General features: G+C 42.8%; 1 protein-coding gene across 1 annotated transcript in view; it reads left to right on the plus strand.

Moving 5' to 3' along the window:
- The window catches only part of LOC129701743 (collagen alpha-1(XXIII) chain-like), a 134102-nt gene that overhangs the window by 105614 nt on the left and 1644 nt on the right, over positions 1-26844 (plus strand). The window contains exons 11-17 of the mRNA XM_055643145.1: positions 3425-3514; positions 3814-3894; positions 8143-8196; positions 15962-15988; positions 18743-18796; positions 20784-20870; positions 25200-25238. Of these exons, the coding sequence (XP_055499120.1) occupies positions 3425-3514; positions 3814-3894; positions 8143-8196; positions 15962-15988; positions 18743-18796; positions 20784-20870; positions 25200-25238 (432 nt within the window). The remainder of the gene's footprint in view (positions 1-3424; positions 3515-3813; positions 3895-8142; positions 8197-15961; positions 15989-18742; positions 18797-20783; positions 20871-25199; positions 25239-26844) is intronic.

Raw genomic sequence — 26844 nt, forward strand, 5'->3', positions numbered from 1 at the left:
ACCTGCACTCAGACCATAATCCTCCATTCCTTTCCCGTCCATATACCTATCCAATTTATTTTTAAATGATAAAAACGAACCTGCCTCCACCACTTGCACTGGAAGCTCATTCCACACAGCTACCACTCTCTGAGTAAAGAAGTTCCCCCTCATGTTACCCCTAAACTTCTGTCCCTTAATTACCATATAACCATCAAGTAATGTCCTCTTGTTTGAATCTTCCCTACTCTCAATGGGAAAAGTTTATGCACGTCAACTCTGTCTATCCCTCTCATCATTTTAAAGACCTCTATCAAGTCCCCCCTTAACCTTCTGCGCTCCAAAGAATAAAGACCTAACTTGTTCAACCTTTCTCTGTAACTTAGTTGCTGAAACCCAGGCAACATTCTAGTAAATTATCGAGCAGCACTTGCTTCCCATAGTGCAGTTTAGGTTCTTCCAGAACCACTCAGCTCAAGATTTCATTTGTACTCCATTCTAACCTCGTATTTAGTTTAGTTTTGTTTAGAGATACAGCATGAAAACATGCCCTTCAACCCACTCTGTTGGAGGGAACTGCAGATGTTAGTTTATACCGAAGATAAGACACAAAATGCTGGCATAACTCAGTGGATCAGGCAGCATCTCTGGAGAAAAGGAATAGGTAATAGAGAATTATAGACCAGTTAGCCTGATGTCGGTGGTGGGGAAGATGCTGGAGTTAATCATAAAAGATGAAACAGCGGTACATTTGGATAGCAGTAACAGGATCAGTCCGAGTCAGCATGGATTTACGATGGGGAAATCATGTTTGACTAATCTTCTGAAATTTTTTGAGCATGGAACTAGGAAAATGGACAAGGGTGAGCCAGTGGATGGATTTTCAGAAAGCATTTGATAAGGTCCCACATAGGAGATTAGTGGGCAAAATTAGGGCACATGGTATTGGGGGTAGAGTGCTGACATGGAAAGAAATTTGGTTGGCAGACAAGAAACAAAGAGTAGGGTTTAACGGGTCCATTTCAGAATGGCAGGCAGTGACTAATGGGGTACCGCAAGGCTTGATGTTGGGACTGCAGCTATTTACAATATACATCAATTTAGACGAAGGGATTCAAAGTAACATTAGCAAATTTGCAACTGACACAAAGCTGGGTGGCAATGTGAACTGTGAGTAGGATGCTATGAGAATGCAGGGTGACTTGGACAGGTTGGGTGAGTGGGCAGATGCATGGCAGATGCAGTTTAATGTGGATAAATGTGAGGTTATCCACTTTGGTAGCAAAAACAGGAAGGCAGATTATTATCTAAATGGTGTCAAATTGGGAAAAGGGGAAGTACAACGGGATCTGAGGGTCCTTGTTCATCAGTCAATGAAAGTAAGCATGCAGGTAGAGCAGGCAGTGAAGAAAGCAAATGGCATGTTGGCCTTCATAACAAGAGGAGTTGAGTATAGGTGCAAAGAGATCCTCCTGCAGTTGTACAGGCCCTAGTGAGTATTGTGTGCAATTTTGGTCTCCACATTTGCGTAAGGACATTCGTGTTATTGAGGGAGTGCAGCGTAGGTTTACAAAGTTAATTCCCGGGATGGCGGGACTGTCATATGCTGAGAGAATGGAGCGACTGGGCTTGTATACTCTGGAATTTAGAAGGATGAGAGCGTTTCTTATTGAAACATATAAGGTTATTAAAGGTTTTGACACGTTAGAGGCAGGAAATATGTTCCCGATGTTGCGAGAGTCCAGAACCAGGGGCCACAGTTTGAGAATAAAGGGTAAGCCATTTGGAACAGAGATGAGGAAACACTTTTTCACACAGAGAGTTGTGAGTTTGTGAAATTCTCTGCCTCAGAGGGCGATGGAGGCCGGTTCTCTGGATGCTTTCAAGAGAGAACTAGATAGGGATCTTAAAGATAGCGGAGTCAGGGATATGGGGAGAAGGCAGGAATGGGGTACTGATTGTGGATGATCACATTGAATGGCAATGCTGGCTCGAAGGGCCGAATGGCCTACTCCTGCACCTATTGTCTATTGTGACGTTTCAAGTCGGTACCTTTCTTCAGTCTCCTTTAGTTTGAAAGATTCCGATCTGAAGCGTCACATATTCCTTTTCTCCAGAGCTACTGCCTGACCCGCTGAGCTACTCCAGCACTTTGTGTCTACCTTCAACCCACTGAGTACATGCAGGCCATTCATCATTTGCTCTTTGTTATCCCCAATTTTCCATCCACTCCCTACACACTAGGGGCAATTTAGAGCAGCCAATTAAACCACAAACCCTCATGCCTGTGGGACGAAGAAGGCAACCAGAGCACCTGGGGGAAACCCACGCAGAAACAGGGAGAACGTACAAACTACACTCAGATAGCACCCAAAGTCAGGATTGAACCTGGGTCTCTGGCGCCATGAGGCAGCAGCTCGACCAGCTGCACCACAGTGCCGCTGTTGCACCGGGAGCATGCAGCTCCTGTGCATGCACATTCAGGAAGGAAGAGCATCCCTAACTAAACGGCCACCTGTACCGAGGAGAACCACTCGACTGTCTACCTGTGATCAGGTCTGTGCATCATGTGCAGGCTTCTTTGGCCATTTCAAAACTCGCCGTACTGGAGTGTCAGCAAGTTTTCCATACTCATCCGGGAATGTGGAGAGAGGGTGCCAGGGCAGGGGGCATGCTGTTGGATTCAGGCAGGAGGAAGGGGAGATGGAGATGAGAAGAAGAATAAAATAGAAATCCAGAGAGTGCCAGCTCTTGACATCAAAAGGATCTAGGAACATTGTCGTGGAAATCAATGGAGAAAGCTCCTCTATTTCGTAGAATTATGCCTTTCACAAGGGAAAATGGTTGTAATTATCGGTCAATTCAGAAATTTATTCAGAGTAACTACATTCAGAATGTGTCAAAAGAGCATCTTCCAAGGCACACTTTCTGCAGTATGTGACTCATCTCCCAACGTTACAGTCTTTCTGTTGTCATCAATATTCTCCGCTTGGAAAAGTGGAAATCCAACAACATAGTAAAAGTCAAGCATTATCCAGCCACAGTCTGCTTCCTTTATACTGACCAGAGCCTCAATTCCTCACTTCATCCAAGTTTCTTACACCTGCCTGCCTGCCTGCCTTGCCCTGAACTCTTTTCATCACACTTATAAAAGCATCCCACATTCATAACATCCCGTTGCCCATAAACAACCTACTCTAATCAACTTGAGAACGCTCCTGTCTAATACATTCTGAAGCTTGTGTACTTCAGTGTCATCTACTATTCTTATACTCTTGTACTTATGTATAAAAGTGCGTATGTAAAGTAAAATTAATACTGAACTATATGCAAAAAAGGAATTGTACAGTACTAAGCTACATGTGACAATGAAGCACCATTGAACCATTGAAGGTGTTAAAATGTAAGCTTCCAATTCAGGTGTTGTGTTTTCCGATATATTTAGGGCATAGTGGGTCCTAAAGGCGACATGGGAATCCCAGGACTTCCAGGGCAGAAAGGTGACAAAGGAGAAACTGGTTTCTTTGGTCCACCTGTAAGTATATATGCCAATATGTTCCATTTCCTATAACTTCAGCTCAATAACCTAGTAACAAGCACGACATTTCCTAAACACAATGTATGGAAAATACAGTTAAGTGATTGATCCATTGTATTCCCAATTCTTTTTTATTATTATTATGATTATCCACACTTAACCCTCGTCTTAAAACTGAGTCTTGGAAGTCTATCATTCTTAAAATTACTAAAATTATCTACTTACAATTCTACTGTTTTCAAAGATGCAGTCAATGTGGTAGTAAATCAAGGAGACTATTTCTGCTTTCTGCTTAGGGTGAACCAGGATTGAATGGCAGCAAAGGAGAAAAAGGTGATGCTAGTGAAAAAGGTGATACAGGATTCCCTGGTATGAAGGTATGTGAACAAAAGCCATCTTTAATAAATGGAAAAACTGAGCATCATCTGAAAATGATTAAGATATTATGGTAGAAGAGTTAATACAGGAAATAATGATATAGATTCAAAAGCAACTGCAGGTTTAATTTGACAACAGTTCAATGAAGGGTTTGAACGTGAAATTAAATGGGTCAGGATGGGCAACCACAAAAAAATAGCAAAATAGCACCTGACACCATTCATCTGCAAAGTGCCATACTCCGGGTTTGACAGTGGTGACTTTGAATGAGCAACACATGCAGAGTGTACATGCAGAGGTCTTTATTCAGCACAAGCAATCATACTGAGGATATAAGGTGGAAGAATCTCCTGCGAGAATCTCTCAGTGGAATTTCTCTGAACTCAAAGCACATTGAATTCTCCCTAAGCATTGCTTCTCCCTAAGGTGTGTAACTTGTTTGCGGAGCAGTGGAGGTATTATCACACTTTATTGGGCACATTATGAATGGCTTTGGATGGGGAGGAATCTGCCTACAGACAGGAAGTGTCACAGCTGGCATCCTGGTGCCTTCGTAACAACCTGGAGCTCAATGCTCTTAAGACAGTTGAATTGATAGTAGACTTTAGGAGAGCTCCCACTCGCCTCTCCCCACTCACCATCAACAACACCACAGTCACATCTGTGGAGTCTTTCTGGGAACCATCCTCTCCAAGGACCTGAAATGAGGGGCCACCATCGATTCCACAGTCAAAAAGGCTCCACAGAGCATGTACTTCCTGTGACAGCTGAGGAAACACAATCTGCCACAGGCAATGATGGTCCAATTCTATACTGCCATTGTAGTCTGTCCTCACCTTCTCCATCATGGTCTGGTTTGGCTCAGCTACCAAGCATGACACCCGGAGGCTGCAGCGAATCGTCCGATCAGTTGAGAAGGTTGTTGGCTGCAACCTTCCCTCCATTGACGAACTGTACACTGCAAGGGCCAGGACGCAAGCGGGTAAGATCATCTCTGACCCCTCTCACCCTGGCCACAAACTCTTTGAATCACTTCCCTCTGGCAGGTGACTCCGGACTGTCAAAGCCGCCACAGCCAGGCATAAAACATTTTTTTCCACGAGCAGTAACTCTACTCAATAACCAAGCTGTAGCCTCCTTTTGCTCTGGTATTTTATTTCATTCACATGTTTAAACTATAATGTTTTATTATTAATGTTTAATGTTTTATGTGTCATTCTTAATTGTTACTGTATGTCGTGTTGTTACTTGCAAGCGGAGCACCAAGGCAAATTCCTTGTATGTGAATACTTGGCCAATAAACGTATTCATTCATTCATATTCATTCATAAACTTAATCATTCATTCATACATATGTTTTGGTGCGATTTAGATGTACATAGAGGAGATGTGGATAACTTGTTACAGTGGTGGAGCAGAACAGACATTTGAAGGCACTGATTACATGAATGTTCAGTTTCTTAACTTCCTTCACATACCTGAAGGCCAATGCTTCCCCATGCTCGGATTAACATAATAGATGATATCTACACTCTTCCTCAAGAGGAGTTACTTCCTGGAGGATCTCATCCACATTTGTAACGACAATTATTGCCTTCCTCAAACCCCCCTGTGGCTTCTTCCATTGCTAAGAAGAGATTTCTCTGCACATAAATGTGTAAAGCTAACCATGGGTACCAGGTGACAGTAATACACTAATCTAAACTACAACTAAACTACGTCAACTCTCATCAATCTCTGCTGCAATAACATCAACTGGAACAAATGGTCGCTCTGTTTATATAAATAATTAGCTTCCCATAGGAATGGGATATTGCCATTCTAATACAGTGACCATCAGCTCAGCAGGAATTTTAATCATTTATAGAACTTGTGTCCCATTAGAAGAAGAGTTTTGTTGCGTGAGCATGTTTTGGTTTACTGCAACAGTCCAGCGGGTAATCAGGTAACTGATTTGAGGATGGGCTCATAAGAAATAAGGAATAATCTATTCAAACTTAAGTTTATGATTCGTGTGAGGAACCCAATCAGTTAAGTGCAAGAGAACTCCTGTGAGAATGATGTGACTTCCAGGTACGCTGTTGTATGGTAAAATGATCACCAGCAATGCCTTAATTGTACTTGCTGCAAGGATATTGTGAATTACTGTATAATAGCGTGACACATAGGAGAGAGGAATAAAAGTGGAGAACAAACTAGGAGCTTAACAATTGCTTCATGTTGAAAGCATTAAAGAATAGTAGGAGCAGGAGAATAGGAACAATATGAAAACCGGGCACATGCCAGACCTGCCAACTATATATTTTTCTGGACGTAGTTAATAGTGCGGTCTCGCAAGTAACTCACACAGGAGAAAATGAAAACCATCTGCTCACCTCCCTTCATGCAGAGAAGTCCTTCAATTAAGCAGGCAATCATTACACATGCTCCAATCGCTTACATCATTTTACCAATGCATCAGGAAGCAATTGGAAAGTATGTTGCCATTTGGTACACAATAAAGAGCAAAATTACCTAGTTCTGTTTGCTGCACTCCCTGAGAACTTACTTGGTTCCCTTGCCCACACTCCCTTTAAAATGATTGTGTTTACTGAGAAAATTATTATTCTACTGTGTAACATTTCAAGAAAAAGTGATTCAAATGTGCGTTAGAGAACAAATAGACTAACATCTGATAGTCCAGAAGATCTGCTCAACTGACACCAGCAAAGTCCCATTCCTGCCAGATTAACAGAGTTCTACTATAGTTTAATTAGCTACTTACTGTATGTGCACCTTTTATTGTTTTGGAAGCAGAAGCAGACTCATTGGGGGATATAAATAGAGGCCTGGCGACGAGAGACCCCTCAAAAGGGTTGGGAACTTTGTATTGGGAACTGCTGGAGAGACATATAGAAGGGTTACGGGAGAATGTATAAAGAGAGCTGAGAAAGACACAACAAGGCATTTGGTAGTACAATATCGCATAAAGTGCTGGAGGAAAGACCCATCAATCGATTTGGAGTTTTATGTAGAAGGCAGAGGGAAACTTATATCGAGAGTTATGAGGTCAGATTATGTACAGATAACAGGGGAAGGATCACATCAAGGGATTCAGGGATTATATGATAAACAAGAAAATCATAGACAAGCTTCTTAAAAGCTGCTTTGGCAATCTATGCACCCCTCAGTCATTCCCAGAAGGAACTTCTCTTTCTTCCCTCACCTGTCCTAGCCCATTCAGGGCTCCTGTTCTTTCTTTAGACTTTAGAGATACAGCGCAGAAACAGGCCCTTCCGGCCACCGAGTCCGCGCCGACCAGCGATCCACCTACACCAGCACCTTCCTACACGCTAGGGGCAATTTAAACTTTTTTACCAAAGCCAATAAACCAACAAACATGTACGCCTTTGGAGTGTAGGAAGGAACTGGAGCACCCGGAGAAAACCCACACGGTCCCGGGGAGAATGTACAAAAACACTGTTCAGACAGCACCTTTAGTCAGGATCGGACCTGTGTCGCTGGTGCTGTAAGGCAACAACTCTACCACAGCGCTGCTGTGCCTCTCTTTCCAGGGCCTTCCTAAGAACTTTCCTAGGGTCCCATAGAGCAGCGACCACCCATAGCTAAGCAGTCCAGTTACGTCAACAAATCTCTGTGTTGCCTTTTTCACCAGGAGCAGAGGCCAACTATCTGTGCAAAAGTCAGCCATTTCTCAACTCCACAGTAACTCAGGGACAAAGTATTTGACCATCCACCAACATACCCAGATAACCTGGTCCAATTTCTGCCAGAAGTCAACCTTAATGCCGACCCTATCTGAATTCTGTTTTTGGTTAGTAATGTGGGCAAGAATTTCACCCTAGCAGTGGGGTTTCTTGGAAGTAGGATGTACTTAAAATAACCCTCTTGAATACATTTTAAAGAAAAGCACAGGGAACTAAAATTGTCAGTAGTCTTTGCAAAGATGATAACTGTATTGCTGTATTTCGACCTTAACGAACTCTACTTGGGACTATTACACTGATACAAATGCATTGGATGATCATATTTTGTTTGAAGATTGAGCCAAGTTTTATTTCCATGGAATTCAGGGAAGTTTTACCCACATTTGTTGCAGTTACCCATTACCCTATCTACCTGAGGCATCAGTAAATTCTTCTTACTAATGCTGAACATAAATCAATGATGTAACTTAAAATATATTGCAAGTTATAGAAATTGAATAACAGATTAATTAATGACATTGTGGCATGTCCTTTTTACAGGGAAATCCTGGTTCCACAGGTCTTATAGGTCTTCCTGGTCAAAAGGGAGAAAAGGTAAGAACTCAAGATGTTTGCTACAAGAAATTTTAACTGCCCAACTTTGCACTTTTGCATTGTTGCTCTTTCCATGCCTCCTTCTCCTTTCAAATCGGACTCATCTCTGGTCATGCAAGTCTCTATAAGCCCTCAAATATTCAACGCGTCCTAGCTTATTATTACCCCAGTGTTGTTTCGAACCAGGGGATCAACTCCTTGGGTTCCATTCTGAACAAGTACGGATCAACACTCATCTCAGAAACTTGCTGCAGTCACACAAGATATTACCCAACACAAAAAGAAGTTCACTCAAAGAAAGTTTTCTTTCACTGGATCATGACTTCTGGAGGGAGTTGGCCACCTTCAGATAGCACTTGTATGTGTCCCTTCTGAAGCTCCGCATCTGATACTTCAGCTTAACACTTGGTAACAAGACATCTTTAAGGACAGATAACAAAACAACATAACCAATAAACTGTATGGTATTGTGCTGATTATTTCAGCACTAAGCAAATGGAATTCTCCGCAACACAGAGTGAAACATGCCATGGGTTATATTGTGTCACTCTGGTCATTGGACTGGCTTTTCCACCTCAGATATATATATCCAGTTATGCTTTTCACCAAATGACGCAGATAAATTGGATCAATTTGTCCCAGAAAGGGACACCATTAAAAAATAACAGGGTAGATGTAGGCCATCAAGCCTCTTAAACCAATTTCATCTTTGACAAAGATCTTCCATCAGTGCTACTATCCACATATTTCTGGATTCCATCGAGGTCCAGAAATGTTTGAAATGAGCACATAGAAACATAGAAAATAGGTGCAGGAGTAGGCCATTTGGCCCTTCGGCCCTTCGAGCATGCATCGCCATTCAATATGATCATGGCTGATCATCCAACTCGGTATTCTGTACCTGCTTTCTCTCCATATCCCATGATCCCTTTAGCCACAAGGGCCACATCTAACTCCCTCTTAAATATAGCCAATGAACTGGCCTCAACTACATTCTGTGGCAGAGAATTCCACAGATTCACCACTCTCTGTGTAAAAAATGTTTTTCTCATCTCAGTCCTAAAAGATTTCCCCCTTGTCCTTAAACTGTGACCCCTTGTTCTGGACTTCCCCAACATCGGGAACAATCTTCCTGCATATAGCCTGTCCAACCCCTTAAGAATTTTGTAAGTTTCTATAAGATCCCCCCTCAATCTTCTAAATTCTAGCGAGTGCAAGCCGAGTCTATCCAGTTTTTCTTCATATGAAAGTCCTGACATCCCAGGAATCAGTCTGGTGGATAGTCACACAATGGCTAAGCCACCATAGCCTTTTTGAGGTAGAGAACTCCAAAGGTTCACCATCCTTACAGCTCTTATTTCCTCAGAAGGATTGTATCTCCTGTCATTATAGCTCTGTCCCTGGAGTTCTGTGCAGTTGAATTACTTACCATGCCATACTCCTGCCTCTAACTGCGCTCGCCAGAGGAATCAACAGCATCCAAAAGGGTAGAAACAAAGAACTACAGATGGTGGTTTATAGCAAAGATAGACACAAAGTGCTGGAGTAACTCAGCGGGTCAGGCAGCATCTCTGGTGAAAAAGGATGGGTGATGTTTTGGGTCGGGATGGCATCTAAAAGAGAATATCTGTTCGGGAATGAGATGGACTCCATCGACTCCTGCACTACCTTCCTGTTCCTCATAGTCTGTCTGGTGGTCGCCCATGCCGCAGAGCACTCAGCCTGTTCACACTCAAGAGATAATGTGAGCACTTCCCTAAATGTGCTGCCCATGATGCATCTCATAAGTATCACAGCCACAACTCCAGCTCCAAAGCACTCTAAAGTCGCTGCAGCCTCCTGTACATGTGGTTCTCTGAAACACTGGAAGTATTTGTGATCTCCCTCATAGTGTAGGATGTGCATTCCACTGCTGTGCCTCGCCATCACAGAATATTTGGAAATCACATAAGTTGGATGATTTCACAGTGTAGCACCATACTGACAATTCATTGAGATAAATTCCATGCATCTTTTATCTTCCCCCTTACATTCCCACAATTTTTCCAATCTCCTCTCCAACCAAATTCTCACCCAGGCCCATGCCTGTAAATTTGTAATGGAGACCCCTATCTTCATCCAATCATTCCACTTTCAGCCACAACTGAAATCAATCTTGCCTCCAGCACACAATCAGGAGGTGACCACTGGTCCTCATTCTTGACAACCCCTGTCCAGACCAACACATTACCAAAGTAGGGAAGCACATTTCAAAGTTGCAGTACTTATTTTGAAGCAACTGAGGTTCCTGGAGGTTGCAGGTAAAATGTTCCCGATGTTGGGGGAGACCAGAACAAGGGGTCACATTTTAAGAATAAGGATTCAGGCCATTTAGGACTGAGATGACGAAAAACTTTTTCACCCAGAGATGTGTGAATCCGTGGAATTCTCTGCCACAGAAGGCAATGGAGGCCAATTCACTGGATGTTTGCAAGAAAGAATAGTAAGATTAAACGAGTACTTACCAGTACAAAGTTTGATCTGTATTTTATGAGGAGTTACGATGAGGGATTACGTGAAGAACCCTGCCCAGTGCGCAGGTGCGGCATACTTCCAAGCAGCGGTGTGGAATCACAGATAGACACAATATTTGAAGTAAACATAGTAAAGATCAAGGAGACATCAGTTTACTAGTTTGATCTATGTAATGAGGGTGGGAGCGGAGGGCACGTAATCCCTCATCGTAACTCCTCATAAAATACAGATCAAACTTCATACTGGTAAGTACTCGTTTAATCTTACTATTTTACTTCGGAGTCACGTGAGTGACTACGTGAAGATTTCAAAGGTCTGTGATTTCAAACCGTGTAACAGTTTTAATTTCACTCACTGCCGAAGTTCTTGAGGGAGGAAGTGTTATCGTAATCAACCAATGGATCTGCTTTCTCAAGAAACAGAAAGTATTTATTAACAATAACAACATAAATAGCTCCCCTGAGCTTAAATTAAATATTTGCAGTTTGTAATATTCTGTCTGCAATTAAATCAGGCTTATCAACGGTTTACAATAAAAATATTCTGAACGTCGTTTCCCTTGACCATCCTGCCGTATTGAGAATGTGGTCAACCTGGACGTCCATTCGTTCAGCCGCTGATATCAATGCTGCCCTAGTGGAATCGGATTTAAATGTATTATTATCTATTCCGGCAGCTTTCAGTACCTGTTTGTGCCACCTTGAAGTGGTTTGGCTCGTTACCCCGTCTTGGGGTTTCTTGTGGTTGACCCATAGGCTTTACCTCTCCCTCTAAGATTGTGGGTTGTGTCTATATATTGTTGTAGATGGGTCACCACACTCAACCTGGACTCTGGTGGGTAGGCCCGGAATACCACCAGTGAATTGGGTGTTCCTGGTCGCTTTGGTTTTTACCAGACCTAGAATGATGAACGTGATGCGGTCTGGGGTGATCACCATGTTATCCTGTCTAGTTTTATGGAGTGACTGAATTCTGTGAGCGGATACGAGAGCCATAAGCATGAGCGTTTTCAACGTAGATTGTGCAAGACTGAGGGATCTAGCTGGTGGCCATCCTCTGAGATATGTCAATATCACACTGATATCCCATACATGGGTATACCTGGGTTTTGGGGCTTGTTATTGTAAATGCCCTTCATAAGTTTATCTTCAGTGGATGGGATCCCATGCTCTGCTGTCCTGCTGTTTTTTAGATAAGCAGACAGGGCGCTTCGTGCTGTATTTACGGCACTGTGACTCACCTTATCATCATGGTTTAGATGGTCCAGGAACTCCAATACGTCAGTGGTTGAGTAGTTTTGTATGTTGTCCCTGCCCTGGCAGTATTTTCCCATGTTTGCTTCTTGGTGACTGTTCGCAGGGGTGCCGACATGGTGGTGATGGTTCATTTGGATAATCCCAGTCCCTGGTAAGGTCTATTCAAACCTACAACCCAGGAGTTAGATGTTTTTATGGCATGGGTGGCTTATGCCTGATACTGGGTGAGTCAATAACCGTGGTCCACTAGGGAAATCCATAGGTGACTCGACCACCATGTCGTGATGAACTGGGAACCATGGCTATGTAGGCCGGTCGGGCACCTTCAATATCCCAGAGGCAGATTCCATCTGTATTGCGAAGTGCCCGACTGATGAGGCAGAAGGGAAGGAAGCAAAAGCAGAAATTCCCCCTATCCAGCGTGTAGGCATCTACCGCTGCTGCCTCTGATCTGGTTCCTAAGTCACATACATAGGTTACTGGTGATTCTGTCTTGTTGCAAACAAATTGATATCTGGCGTTCAAATTGCTTAATAACTTTAGCAAATATTTTGGGTTTGACATCCATTCAATGTTATCATAAATTTTCCCCCATGACGTGGTGTCTCCCACTGTGTTCTAGCTTCCTAGGACATAGGCGGCTGATAGTTAAAATGTCTTTTGACACACCATTGCCAGATCTGTTTGACCAATTTGTTGCACGATAATGATTTTATGCTCCCCATATGGTTAATATAAGCCACCACCATAGTATTATCAATCCGTAACCGTACATGCACGTGCTGCATTTGAAATGCATATGCTTTTAACCCAATAGGCGACCACCATTTCCAAATAGTTGATGCCCAGTGTGTGTAGTAACGATGATTCTGAGTTGGTCCATCTGTTACCTGTGCTGGATATGGAGTTAGTTGCTCCCCAGCCTAAAGCACTGGCATCGGTTTTTAATAACCAAGTTAGGATTGGTGATAATAATAGGTCTGAAACTGTGCCAAACATTGTCTGCCCACCACTGTAATTCTGATATAGCTTCAGTGGGTACATTCATGATTTGATTATAGTGACCCGAGCACCTTGGCAAAGTAACAGTCATATGGATAGAATTGATATTAAAGCCCAGATAATCCATGGTAGTTAACGGCTTCAATTTTGGTTTATCTGGGTGTAGGATGAACCTCAGTGTTTCAAGGAGCTGTTTCTTAGCTAGAACTGCTGCCACAGCTAATTCCTTTGTTTTTCCTAATATGAGGATATCATCCAATATATGCCATGATTATGCTTTTGTTTTTTTAATATTTTCATGGCTATTTTTAGTATTTTTGTAATTAGTTTAGGGCTGAGGTTAGACCATTGGGAATGCTCTATACTCCCATAGTTGCCCCATCAAGATAAATTTAGGTATCTACAATGATCCTTGTGTATGGGTATTAGATAGTAAGCATCTTCAATATCAATGCTTGCCATAAAGTATCCTTTGGAGATCAGATGTCTGGCAGTGACAAAACATCTCCATCTTAAAGTGTATATACTCAACAGATTTATTTAGTAATGTAGGTCAATGATGATGCGACATCCACCATCTTTTTTAGTTTTAGTGAATATATTCGATACAAATTCCAATGGTTCATGTTTGTTTTTTTTCCCATGATCCTTTTGTAATGAGCCTTTCTAGTTCAGTTTGACCTTCTCGCTTCTCTTTCTTAGAGGGAAAAACGCCCTTTGGGCGCATTGCTGAACTGGCGGTAATATGCCCAATTTGAATTCAAGTTTGTATCCACTAATACTGTTGAGTATATATTTGTTATTTGTGACAGTACCCCATGCTTTTTTAAACAAGTGTAAATGCCCCCCCCAGTTAGTAGAGCACCCTTATTTTGTGTAAGCTGGCAGGAACCAGACTACCTACCTCCATGTTCATTGTTTTTTCATGAAGGCTCTGTTTTGCTGGTATGCTGGTGCTGTCAGTGGGGCGGCGCATTTTCCCTGGGGTCACGCTCTGGGCCCATGTCTTAAAAAAGACCTTTGGGGGTAATAAGCAGCGGTCCCCGAGCTTTCACCAGTCCTTGGATGTGGGTGTTGACTGGTGGATGCCGAGGGGTGCTGCCAGCTGGGTGTTGGATGAGATGTCCTGCTCGTTCCCGGGCCTGCTCTCATGAGGCCCAAGGTTTAGCTGCCTCTCTTTCCGCTGCAGCGGTTTTGCATAGCCCCGCATATTTGGGGTTGAGGGCAGGTCTTATATTGTCCTGCCTTAGATTGTTGATCTGTTGGCAGGTGGTCATGTTAGTATGTTCCGTGGAAACGAGCAAAGGCGGTGATTTTCGATGTTAGGAGCTTCAGAATTCGCTGCTTTTTTAGCTCTTGACTGCGAGTCTGCTGACCCAGCTGCCTCCAGATTTGACCGTTGACACTCTTTACTTTTAGTGCCTCTCAATTCTCTGGCGCTGTACTCTTCTAAGGCTTCTAGAAAGGCCTTCTCCTGCAGGGCTTTGTTGGAAAGATGGTTGATACTGGCTGCCATCTGGGTTCCAGTAGTCTTCCTGCGCGTGGAGGTGCCATATAGTGGCCCACGACACCCAGCAGCTCTTCATGATCCTGCTCCCCTGGCATACTCCTGCTGTCGTCCGCCTGCCCTGGGTGTGAGCCAGCCCAGCCCTGGCCTCCCTTGCTAGCCTCGAATAAAGAGGGAGCAAAGGGGTGCTGTAAATTCTGTGGAGGAGGCATATGCCCTACCTCCGTGGTCCCATCAATCCCTCGACAAGGGAGATGGCTAGTGCAATAGCACTGGGGTGGGAGTGTTAGCAGCCTTGGCATTCAGCCAGTGACCCCTCGTTTTTCTGTAGGTTTTTTAGCTCCATGACCTCCTCTGGCTTGGGGAGACAGACATACTTGTTTTTGCTGTCTCCAGCCTGTTCCAGAGTTAGAGGAAAGTTGATTCTGTAGAACCTGTATTTTTGGTAAGGTTTTGTCTTACCTGTTGTTAGAGGCTGCCTGCCGTTTTTGGGCAGCATTCTAGCGGTTCCCGGGCGGCGATTCTCCTTGTCGGGAGTCTGCAGGGGTGCCGGTCGGGTTTTTAAATTTCCCTCCGGTCCGCTGCTGTTAATCGAACAGCTATTCAGTGGACTGGCATCAGCGCAGCACCCCGTCAGTGGTCCGCAGCGTGTGCGGTCCCGTTTGCGCCTATCCCCCTCCACTGTCGGCTCCTTCGCTGGAGTCGAACGGGGGCCGCTTCCTCTGCTGCTTTGCTTCCCCTGGAGCAAAAAACACAAGGCCCGATTAAGGTAGGTACTTACCTAACGTTCCTTATTTCAGGCTGGTTTGCGGGAGCGCCCGACTCCTGTCTGGGCCGCCGTTGCACAGCTGGACGTTAATGCCGCACCTGCGCACTGGGCAGGATTCTTCACGTAGTCACTCACGTGACTCCGAAGTAAAATTAGATTTAGCTCTTAGGGTTAAAGGAATCAAGGGATATGGTGAAAAAGCAGGAACGGGGTACTGATTTTGGATGATCAGCCATGATCATATTGAATGACGGTGCAGGCTCGAAGGGCCGAATGGCCTACTCCTGCACCTATTTTCTATGTTTCTATCAGTGGGCTCATGAATAAAGAGGCATTTGCACTCTGTTGCTATTTTCAGCCCGCATACCAATTTGGGCACCCTTAAATTTCATGACCAAGTAGTTTCATGAAGCGTTTACCAGAAATACTCCACAGTGGCAATCGGAAATAATATTTGATACATGAACATAAGGAGATGATTAGGTTACTGCACTGTGGCATCATTTTTCCAACCTGAATTATTTTTGGAATTAGACCTCCTCTGGGAACTCTTGATTAGTGAACTGGTTCTCATACATGTGATTGTCTTGGATTGTTTCTCTTCTTTTAATTTTAGCTGTGACATATGCAGTCACGATGCATTTATTATTTTAAAGTAGATCTATTAAGGCAAAGATATCTTACAGTGAAATTTAGCATTTCTCTTTTCTGATGCAGGGTAAACTCGGTGAACCAGGATTAGATGTAAGTATCTTTTGGCATAATGTTTAAAATTATTAAATTGAAATACAAAATTGTTAATTAATAGAAGCTGAAAATCCATACAAGATGCAGTAACTTATTTCAGAGAGCTACGTCAAAAGCCTGCAACTTTATAGATTGCTACTTTGAGACCAAATGCGTTATGATAAAAATATATATTTTCTAGAACAGGTAAATATTGGAACATCTTGTAAGGAAGCTGTTCACAGAGATAGAACAAGCACATGATGTAAACAGAAGAGCCAAAATGAAAGTTCACCATCTGATTCCCTGAGTGTTCTGTTTAGTTTGGTTTATAATTATAAGATACAGTAAAAAGCTTTTTTGTTGCTTGCTATCCAGTCAGCGGAAAGACTATACATGATTCCAATCAAGCTGTCCACAGTGTACAAATACAGGATTAAGGGTATAACATTTAGTGCAAGATAAAGTCCAGTAAAGTCTGATTAAAGCTAGTTCAAAGTATTTCAATGAGATAGTTGTTGATAGGATGGTTCAGTTACCTGATAATAGCTGGGAAGAAACTATCCCTGAATCTGGAGATATGCGTTTCCAAACTTCTGCTGCTCTTGCCTGATGGGAAAGGGGAGAAGAGGGAGTGGCCCTTGAGGTCCAAATGGGTAGAAACAAAGAACTACAGATGGTGGTTTATACCAAAGATAGACACAAAGTGCTGGAGTAACTCAGCATCTCTGGAGAAAAAGGATGGGTGACGTTTTGGGTTGGGATGGCCAAAACCTAAAAGAGAATGTCTGTTCAAGATTGAGATTGACTCCTGCATCACCTTCTTGTTCCGGAGGCTGAGACTAGTCCTTGATTATGTTGCTGACCTTGCTGAAGCAGCCTGAAGTGTAGATGGAGTCAACGGAAGGGAGGTTGGTTTCGGTGATGGACTGGGCTGCTATCGAATCACTAATCCAGTTTGCCCGCTTGAGACAAAATACAACCATACTTGAGAATAGACACAGAATACCTTTTGTGTGTGAGACTTTATATTCTGTACATCAGTGTTTTGCAAAAAGATACAATTCTCTTTTAGCCTTGAAACCTACAACATCTCACCACAACATCGTAACACTTACCCTAACCAGGATCTGGTGTTAGTTTCTCAACCAAGAGAAAGAAATGATGTAAAAACAAGATATACTAAATTTAGAAATCTAAAGTACATATTGCATTTGCTGGAATTCCTGAGTGCATTCTTTCAATTAACTTTTCCGTATAAGTTTCTTTCTGCTGATTTCATGACTCCAGTTTCTCAAGTTCATACAGTTATGCAACATAGAAGCAGACCATTCGGCCCAACCTATCCATGCCTGACAAGATGTCAACTTTTGCTAATCCCATTATCCTGCTTTTGACCTATATTCCTCTAAAGCTTAAAAGGACAGGATGCTGGAGTAACTCAATGGATCAAGCAGCATCGCTGGAGAACATGGATAGCTGACGTTCTTCAGACCCAACCTAAAATGTTACTTACCCATTACCTGAATCATCTGAGTTACTCCAGCACTTTGTGTCCTTTTATGTAAACCAACATCTGCAGTTCTCCCACTAAATCTTTTATACCAATGTACATGTCTAAATATATTTTAAATGTAATTATATCTGCCTCTTCTACTTCTTTAGGTTGCTTGTTCCATATAACCTCCATTTTGTGTGAGAAACCTGCCATCTCCTTGGAATCTCTACTTTCTGACCTTAAACCTATGCCCTCTAGTTTAGATACTCTTATCCTGGGGAAAAAAGACTGTGACTATCTACGCTAACTATACCCCTCAATTTTGTAAACCTGTATTAGATACAAAGGATACAAAGGACATTTATTATCACATACACCAATTGGTATAGTGAAATTTGATTTGCCATTTGCAGCACACCAATAAAAATGAGACACAACATTAAAGAATTTAACAATAAACATAACAACATCCTCCCCACAATGTTCCCACTGTGAGGGGAGGCAGCAAAGTCCAGTCCTATCCCCTGTTCACCCACAGTCGGGCCCATTGAGGCCTCCGCAGTCACCGCTATGGCAGCCCGATGCATCAGACCCTCTCGCTGGTGATGGAACTCCGGCGTCGGCAGATCCCTCACAGCGGCTTGGAGTGTCTGGAACGGCCGCTTCCTCCCCGGAGACCGCGGCTCCCGAAGTCCACGGGCCACGGATGGAAAAAAGGGTGAAAGGACTAACAGCTGCTTGCAGGGCAGCCATATTCGACGGTGCCCCCTAGCCTCCCTTACTCTGGGGAAAACAGCCCCAGTGTAACTTATTTAAAAACATTTCGATAATCTATTTAACAGAGAGATATGTGCTAGAGTTTTGGTGGATAGTTCCATGTTATCTGTTGGTTATGCACCATTTTCATTAGCTGACCAGAGTTCACAAATTTTAGGTTCCTAAACCAAAAACTTCAAATAATGTGAATACTCACTTTACTGTTTAAAGTGGCGTTGAAGATTGCAACCTTCACTTGGTCCGCCCTGTTTCGACGAATGCAATCAACCCGGCGTGCACCAAGTAAGATCAAATAGAACAAGTTGTCCGACAACTTTAGGCTGTGCACGCCATACGCAAGAAGAAGACAGTTTAAAGTTCCAAATCACATGCATTTATAAAGACTATGAATGTTTATACTTACATCTGTATTATATTGCAATCTATTTCTGAACACTATGTCACTGATACTAATTGCCATGTTGCATTTGTGTACAAAATACTATTATTGATTGCAGGGCTTCCCAGGACTCAGAGGGCAAAAGGGGAACAGAGGTGAAAAAGGAGACAAGGTAAAAGATATATTAAAAGCAAGTGTTAACTAGATCTGGTAGAAAAAAGGTTGCTCCTTTTATATCTGAGCCATTTTATATGATTATAGTATGGCGGGTATTAATGAGTGCAACTATACCTATTTGAAGAAGCGGAATTGGCAAATAAAAAACCTTGTTTTACGATCTTGGGACCTCCCTCCGTGCTACAACACTAAAGAGAGACTTTTCAAGTGCAATTGCCAATGTAAAACGCAGCAGCTAATTTGTTTTCAGAAAGGTTTAACCTCCAAATGTGTGAGCTGACTGAGCTGGAATGGGACCTCGACCTACAATTATTCCTCAACCTGTGGAATAATCCAGTTTCTGTGCTGAAAGGTTTTGCCTTGTGTGAAAATGGTGGCTCATGAAAAGAAATAAGCAGGACCCAAGGTGAAATTGAAAGTTGTTTTAGTACTTTTCAGTTGCAAAGCTAAAGCTATTGGATAGCAATTACCCTGCCCTTGATTAATTGTCAGCGTGCACTCGGTAGGCTGAAGAACCTGTTTCTATGCTGCATCTATAAACTAATCTAAACTAAGGAAGGTCTCACAAAGTATGTTTGCTCATCGTTTGATATTTACATAAAACAAACATGAAGCTGATGGAAAATTTGAAATTGGTGTTCTTCAGTAGTTTTTTCCTTTTGTGAAGTTGGTTGGCGCTCGGACCAAATTCCCATTCAAAATCCGCCAATAAATCATGGCAAGAATGATACATCAGTAGAAATACTATTTGAAAGAATCCTGACCTCCACTAAGATAATCTTTGGACCATGAATCCCGACCCTTTGTTAACGCTCCTACAGCAATGAGTGGCCCTTGGCTTGGTAGGGAGAGGCTGGGACTGGACAGGCCAGTACAGCTGGTCATGGCCAGAAAGTGGAGCTCAAGCTGCACCTGGCCGGCGTGGTGAGAGAGAACATTGGAGAGGAGCAGCTTCACCGGCTCCAAGTTTTGTTGGACTGATCGCATGCATCTTCACCTTCATCTCTATCTTTTCGTGTCTCTTCACCTCCTGTCAGGTGTGATGGAAAGCTACTGCGTTTGTTTGTCTGTATTTGTTTGGCTACACAACCATAGTTGAGCTTCTTACTGTGGAGGAACTCTGAGCAGGGAATAATTATGCAACCAGGCAAACGGAGGAGGACACATCACCCCTCGTTCCAAGGCATGCATCCTGAGTGCCCAGCAAGGCACTAATGCATTGCACCGTACAAATTGAACTGAATACATTTTGATTTGCAGTTCTAGCAATCTATAAGTTCTTGTTCTTTCGAGTGGTTAGCAGCCGTTGCTCTGGTTCAAAATCTCAAATGGAGTAATTTAACGTTTATTAATCCAATTGCTTGTAATTTAAACCTACATCAGCAAAAGGAATTTTAAAATGAAAACAGATGAATGAAAAACCAGTTTAATATACGAATCAAATCTGAGCATAACATCTTTATTTTTTGATAGCAGGCCACTTATTGTTGACAAATACAAAGTATATTTTCAACACGGTATCGTTCAAAATAGTCCATAAGTGAGTGATGTAGTAAAGAAGTACAAAATAACATTGTAGATTCTGATTCTTTCCATATATATACAATTTCTATACGAATAAAAATACAATACTCTAAAGTGTTAATGCAATGTAAATGAACAAATAGTAGGATAGTCAAATGTTTCGATGGTTTTGCAAAAGGAATGGAAATAGAGCAAATTAATCCAAACTGTTAATTTTACTGAACTGCCAATTCTGTGCTAATTTTAACCCTATCATTTGAGCTGCAGCTTAAAAATGTAATATGCTGCAGACTTCAGCAAACTATATAATAAAGTATAACTATAATCAGACTCTCATGTACATATTTAATGAATGCCAGTGCACAAAATCTGACTGAGCAGCATGTTATATTTGATTGGGCTTGAATTACAATCAAGTTGACCATTATTTCCAAAACGCTCCACAATTATTTTCACAGGGCGAAAGAAGTTACCCAGGCAAAAGAGGACCAAGGGGGCAGAAGGGAGATCAAGGTCCTCCTGGATTAGATCAGCCTTGTCCAGTGGTACGTGATTTTTACAATCTCATGTTGAAAACTTCTCCAGGAAGTAATGGTGATTGAAGGAAAACGCATGTTGTTTTTAAAAGATTTATATTGAAAAACATTGATATCAGCCTAACTATTCTGCAAGATAAGCCGTTCGAAAGGAAAGTGTTTCGACAAGTTTTTCTTTCACATCGCAGTGTGTACATAATTGAAATGTTATTCCACCTAACTAATCCTCCATGGTGTTTATATCCTTCTCCAAATATATCTCACTGCACTTGTTCTGAATTTTGTTTTGTTCCTTTGTCTTTCATTTCCTCTATAAAGTACAGGTGCACAACCTTTTATCCGAAAGCCTTGGGACCAGACACTTTTCGTAATTCGGAATTTTTCGGCTTTCGGAATGGAAGATTTTTAGCGTAGATTTTAACGGCTGGCTCAGTGGTAGAGTGCTCGGCTCATATCCGCAAGGTCGCGAATTTGTGCCTCGATCCCGGCAGTTACTCGATCGCGACTTTGAGTCTTCATTGTAGTTTTTTCTTGCAGAATAGGAGAGAATAGAGAGGGTTAGGCTGGGATCATTCTCTGCGAGATGATCTTAGTGCGGGAGACAAGTGTAGGAGAGGTGTACTGACTGTGTGGGCAGAACTTTGGAAGTGATTGCCCACCATTCTCAAAAGCCGCTGTGTCTCCCTGTCCCTGGGATAGCAGGGGGCGATCAAACAGCACAATACCCCCCTCCCCCTCCAACTCCAGAGGAATCCGCTCCACGATGGGCCCCTACGGCGACAAGTGGCAGTTCGGCCACAGCCCGAGCTGCGCCACCCCAAGAACAAGACGTACCTTGCACACCATCAGCTTCTGCCCCTACGGGGAGCGTGTTCCTCTGGAGTTGGAGCGGGGCTGGAGTTGCTGATCTGGGATCTCCGTGCTTGCAGTGAGCCTGGAGGGGGCGCAGCTCGGGCTGTGGGCGAACTGCCACTTGTCGCCGTAGCGGCCCATCGGGGAGCGGCTTCTGGTGGTCCTGACATCTCCGGCCACCCCCCTGTACAGGAGCCGAGACTGGGAACTGTACCGCCCTTGCAGGTGAGCAGGAGAGTGGGGTTGTTTGCAGTTGCAGAGGGGGGCAAGGGCGGTACAGTTCCCAGTCTCAGCTCCTGTCCAGGGGGGTGGCTGGAGACATCAGGACCAACGGGACACCGACTGCAAGTACGGAGATCCCAGAGACTCAAAGCCAGCAGCAACTCTAGCTGGAGAGGGGAGGGAAGGGGCCACACACATGGCTGGGAAACAGAGGGGTGTAGGTGAAGTGAAACTGAAGGGAGCGACAATCTGTGTATCGTGAGTCTACCGTGCAAACTTTTTAACTCGGCGGGCAGGCAGCAGCAGATTGTCAATTATTAACCCTCCCGCGCAATATACCCTCACCTTCTGTTTTATGAATGGGGATTTAGTTCCCCTTTCTTCGAGGACCGACCGGAGGTTCCGCTGTCACCTCTGCAGGCCGCCGTCGGTGAACGTCTTCAAGGACCGAAAAAATGTCCGCTATTCGGAGCTTTTCGTTATTTGGAATTTCGGATAAAAAGTTGTGCACCTGTATCAAGGTTATTTGCAGTAACTTATTCATGTAGAAGTGACTTAACTAACTGAGTAAAGACAATTCTCCTTATTTCCCTCGAGGATTTGTACGTAACTATATTTTATCTGTAACCTTAATTCTCCACATGTGGAACGAATCATTACTTTAAATATTTATTTCGGGTCTTCTTTAAGTCTCCTGCTTTTCAAAGAAACATGCCTCAAATCTAACTGTAATCTCTCAGTTTTAACATCATCTTCATGAAGTATTTTTGCCCTTTCCCATTGATTCCCTTTGCCACAGTGATACGTCCGACTGCTCTTGGTTCTGGATGGATAATTATCATTTGAAAATGTTAATTGCTTTCTGTAGTAGTGATGACTAATTCTGACTATATTCATATTTTTAAATGTGGTTTACATTTATAGAACACAAACAGTACAGCACAAGAACAGGCACTTCAGCCAACAATGTTTGTGCCAAACATGATGTCAAGATAAACTAATCTCATCTGCTAGCACACAATCTATATCTCTCAATTCCCATCATATCCATGTACCCAACTTAAACACCACTTCATATCTACCTCCACCACCACCCTTGACAGTGTGTTCCAGGCACCTACTGCCCTCTGTGTAAAAGGAAACTTGCCCCACACATCTCCTTTAACCTTTGCTCCTCTCACCTTAAAACTATGCCCTCTAATCTTTGACAGTTCCACCCTGGGAAAAGGGTTCTGACTGGAAGTCCGTAACCCGTGGTATTGATATATACAATGTAGATGGGCTGATTAGGAAAACTGCCGATACCACAGACTTTGATAGAACAACAAATAGGGAATAGGGTTATGAAAGGATCCAGGTTGATGCTGAAAAGATGGGCGGAGTAGTGGAAGGTGGAACTTAATCCACACAAGTGTCAGGAGACGTATTTTTGGAACATCAATTACTGACAGTACATTATACAATAAGTGACAGAGAATTCGGGAATGTTGATGTACAGTGCAGTTTCAGGTGCAATTTCATACTTCTTAAATTGCGACACATTTCGATACGGTAATGAAGAAGGCATTTGGCAAGCTGGTCGTCCTAGGCCGAGGCACTGAATATATGAGTTGGGATGTCATGTTGCAGCAATACAAAACATTAGTCAGGCCATGGTTGGAATATTGTGTAGTTCTGATCTTCACACTACCAGAAGGACATGGTAGGATTAGAAAGAGTGCAGTAAAGATTCACCTTCAGCCGACAAGGTGATGGATTTAACATGCAAAGTCCTGTGATGGGCCTTGCTGTTATAGATGGAGTCTATTTCTCCCAGTACATTCTTTACTGAGGGTACTATGGGAGGTAAGAATGATTTTTTTCTACACATTGTACATCAATGTATGGCTAGCCAGCTGATTACTGTAATAATCTTAGCCAATCTTTTCTGATTTATACGGCATCATAAATATTTTATTTAATTAAACTTAAAACTTGAACATCAATGTTCTGACTAGATCGGAAACAACAATTTGTTATGAATTCCTCATTATTTCACTAACCATACAGACATACCAATAAAAAGCAACAAGACACACAAAGTACATTTTATCATAAACATCCACCACAGTGACTCTTCCACATTCCTTACTGTGATGGAAGGCAAAAAAAAAAAAAAGTTCAATCTCTTCCCCTCTTTGTTCTCCCGCTGTCAGGGGCCTCGAGCCTCCAGCTCCATGATGTTAGGCCGCAGAGCAACCGGAAATACGATCCGGAAAACAATTGCATCTGCGGCAAGGTAAGAGATTGAAAAAATGTTTCTTCCGACCCCCTCACCCACCCCCACCCACCACATAAAGCAATCCAGAGAACATTAACACAAAGTTATAAAACACACTAAAACTAACAAAATAGATGAAAAGATAGGCAGACTGTTGGCGAGGCAGCCATTGCTGATGGCGCCACCTGGTGGAATTAGTATTATTAGTAATAATCAGTTGGACAAACTGTATAATTGGAGAAAATAGACAAGTGAATGTTGCAGACGCGAGCTGTTTTTCTGGTTATGATGAAGATTAAATGTATCAAATCTCTATGCAGCAAGCTAGCAAGTCAGCACAGCAGTCAGCAGTTTTAGTTTAGTTTAGAGATACAGCATGGATACTGGCCCTTCAGCCCATCGAGTCCGTGCCAACTTTCTCTTATTTTCAAGAGAGAGTTAGATTTAGCTCTTAAAGGAATCAAGGGATATGGGGAAAAAGCAGGAACAGGGTACTGATTTTAGATGATCATCCATGATCATATTGAATGGCGGTGCTGGCTCGAAGGGCTGAATGGCCTGCTCCTGCACCTTTTTATAAAAAATGTTTCCTATGTTTCTAATCAGCAATCACCCATACACCAGTTCTATCCAACACGTCAGGGACAATTGACAGAAGTCAATTAACCTACAAACCTACATGCAGGGCAGGAAATCAGAGCACCCAGAGAAAATGCATGGGGTCACAGGGAGCACGTTCAAATTCTGTACAGCCAGCACCTGTAGTCAGAATTGAACTCGAGACTCTGGCGTTGCGAAGCAGCAACAACTACCACTGCTGCCCCTACTTTATCTTGACATTAGTTTATCTTGACAATTGAAATATTCTTTCCATAGGTTGGCTTCATGATATAGTATGGTTTTCAAATGACTCCTAAAACGTGTATTTTAAAGAAATTATATGACTTCATGAGAATTAATCCGTTTGTTCATTCCTTACATTCCCGTGTCTGTGTTCACTATAGGGTCATGATGGTCTGCCGATTCCGGGATGTTGGCAGAAGGTAACATTCTCAAGCTTCCTTAATTCATGTGGGAATGTGCCAGTCACAAAGTCAGTTATTTAGTTTCCTAGAATGAACATGCAAATTTAAACAAATGTTCAACGTTTGTTCAAAATATGCAGGAAAGTGCTAGCCAACTCCAGTGGCCTGAAGCAAATATATAAATACATTGGAAATTCAAACACAACATCTGTAGATGTTCAGGAAATAGGTAGATAATGTAAGAGGTAGATAACGTCTACATTAGGCAGTGTGATAGTTGTTGTCTAATAATGAAAATATGTATTTCGTGGTTTTAATGACATCATTTTGCATTTAGTTGACCTGAAATCTTTTAGGCTGCAAGAACAATAAATACATCATTCATTTTCTTTCACTTGTACCCGCTTGGGAAAATCCAGGAATGCCTGGAGACTTGTTTGCAGAGTACAACGTCTTGTTCTCCATCTAATTGGAGTTGCCAAATTGATCAAGACACATTTAATCAGGAACTAGACTAAGTGGGACCCGTTGGGTACCATGTTCCACGGGAGGGCTGGTCCCCCAACGCAATATTCCACCTCTCCACCAATTCAAATATTGGTGGCCAGTGGGGGGGAGCTTTCTGGAGCATTAGTATGGGTGTTGTGGGCTGAAGGGACTGGTTTCCAGAGGGCTAGTGTGGACATTGTGGGCCAAATGGATTCTTGGGCTGGCAGCTCAGTCACTCAGGCCTGGTGGGCTGGCTGCTCAGTCACTCAGGCCTGGTGGGCTGGCAGCTCAGTCATTCAGGGCTGATGGGCTGGCAGCTTAGTCACTCAGGGCTGGCAGATCAATCACTCAGGACTGGTGGGCTGGCAGTTCACTTGTGGCTATTCCTTGAAATTCCATTTCAAGCAGAGTGCAGACCACCAAATTCAATTTCATAGCATTTCAAGCAGAGTGCAGGCCACCAAATTCAATTTCATAGCATTTCAAGCAGAGTGCAGGCCACCAAATTGGCAAACAGTTCATTGCATTGTCATTAAGGGCTAACAAATCATTTATTGTAAGTACATTGCAGACTCACAGTTTAGTTGATTCACAGCTTAGAATCACAGTTGTGAACTCTCCCTCGCGATCTTCCAGAGTGACTGACTGACACCCAGGCACCCAGGGTTTTATAGTCCTACCCCCTCCCCACCCCCACCCTCGGAAGTGGTGTGACCATCATCATCCTGATTGACAGGCGAGAGGACCAATCAGCTGATCTCAAGATTTTTTAAACATATAACTTTTTTATTTTTCATCGATCGGAAAAATCCTCAGGGCTGTCTCAGCGGAGGAGGACTGCGAGTAAGATGGCCAAAAATCATAGCGATATATGATAACGTTATTTCTAATATCGATATACAGCACAGACAGGAAGTGGTCAAGATAAGACTTTCAGTTATATAGATAGTAGAAGTGCTGACCATCTTGGATTTGAAGTGCAATGAAGCAGCACAGATTTAATTCAGGCTGTGTTTTAAACTTATACAATCTGTTTATTTTTATATTGACATTACAACCCCATATACATTTCATAATATGACTGATGCAATCAAAAGGTCATATGTGATAGGAGCAGAATTAGGCCATTCGGCCT

The sequence above is a fragment of the Leucoraja erinacea genome, chromosome 11 (assembly GCF_028641065.1).
Source record: "Leucoraja erinacea ecotype New England chromosome 11, Leri_hhj_1, whole genome shotgun sequence".
Lineage (NCBI taxonomy): Eukaryota > Metazoa > Chordata > Chondrichthyes > Rajiformes > Rajidae > Leucoraja > Leucoraja erinaceus.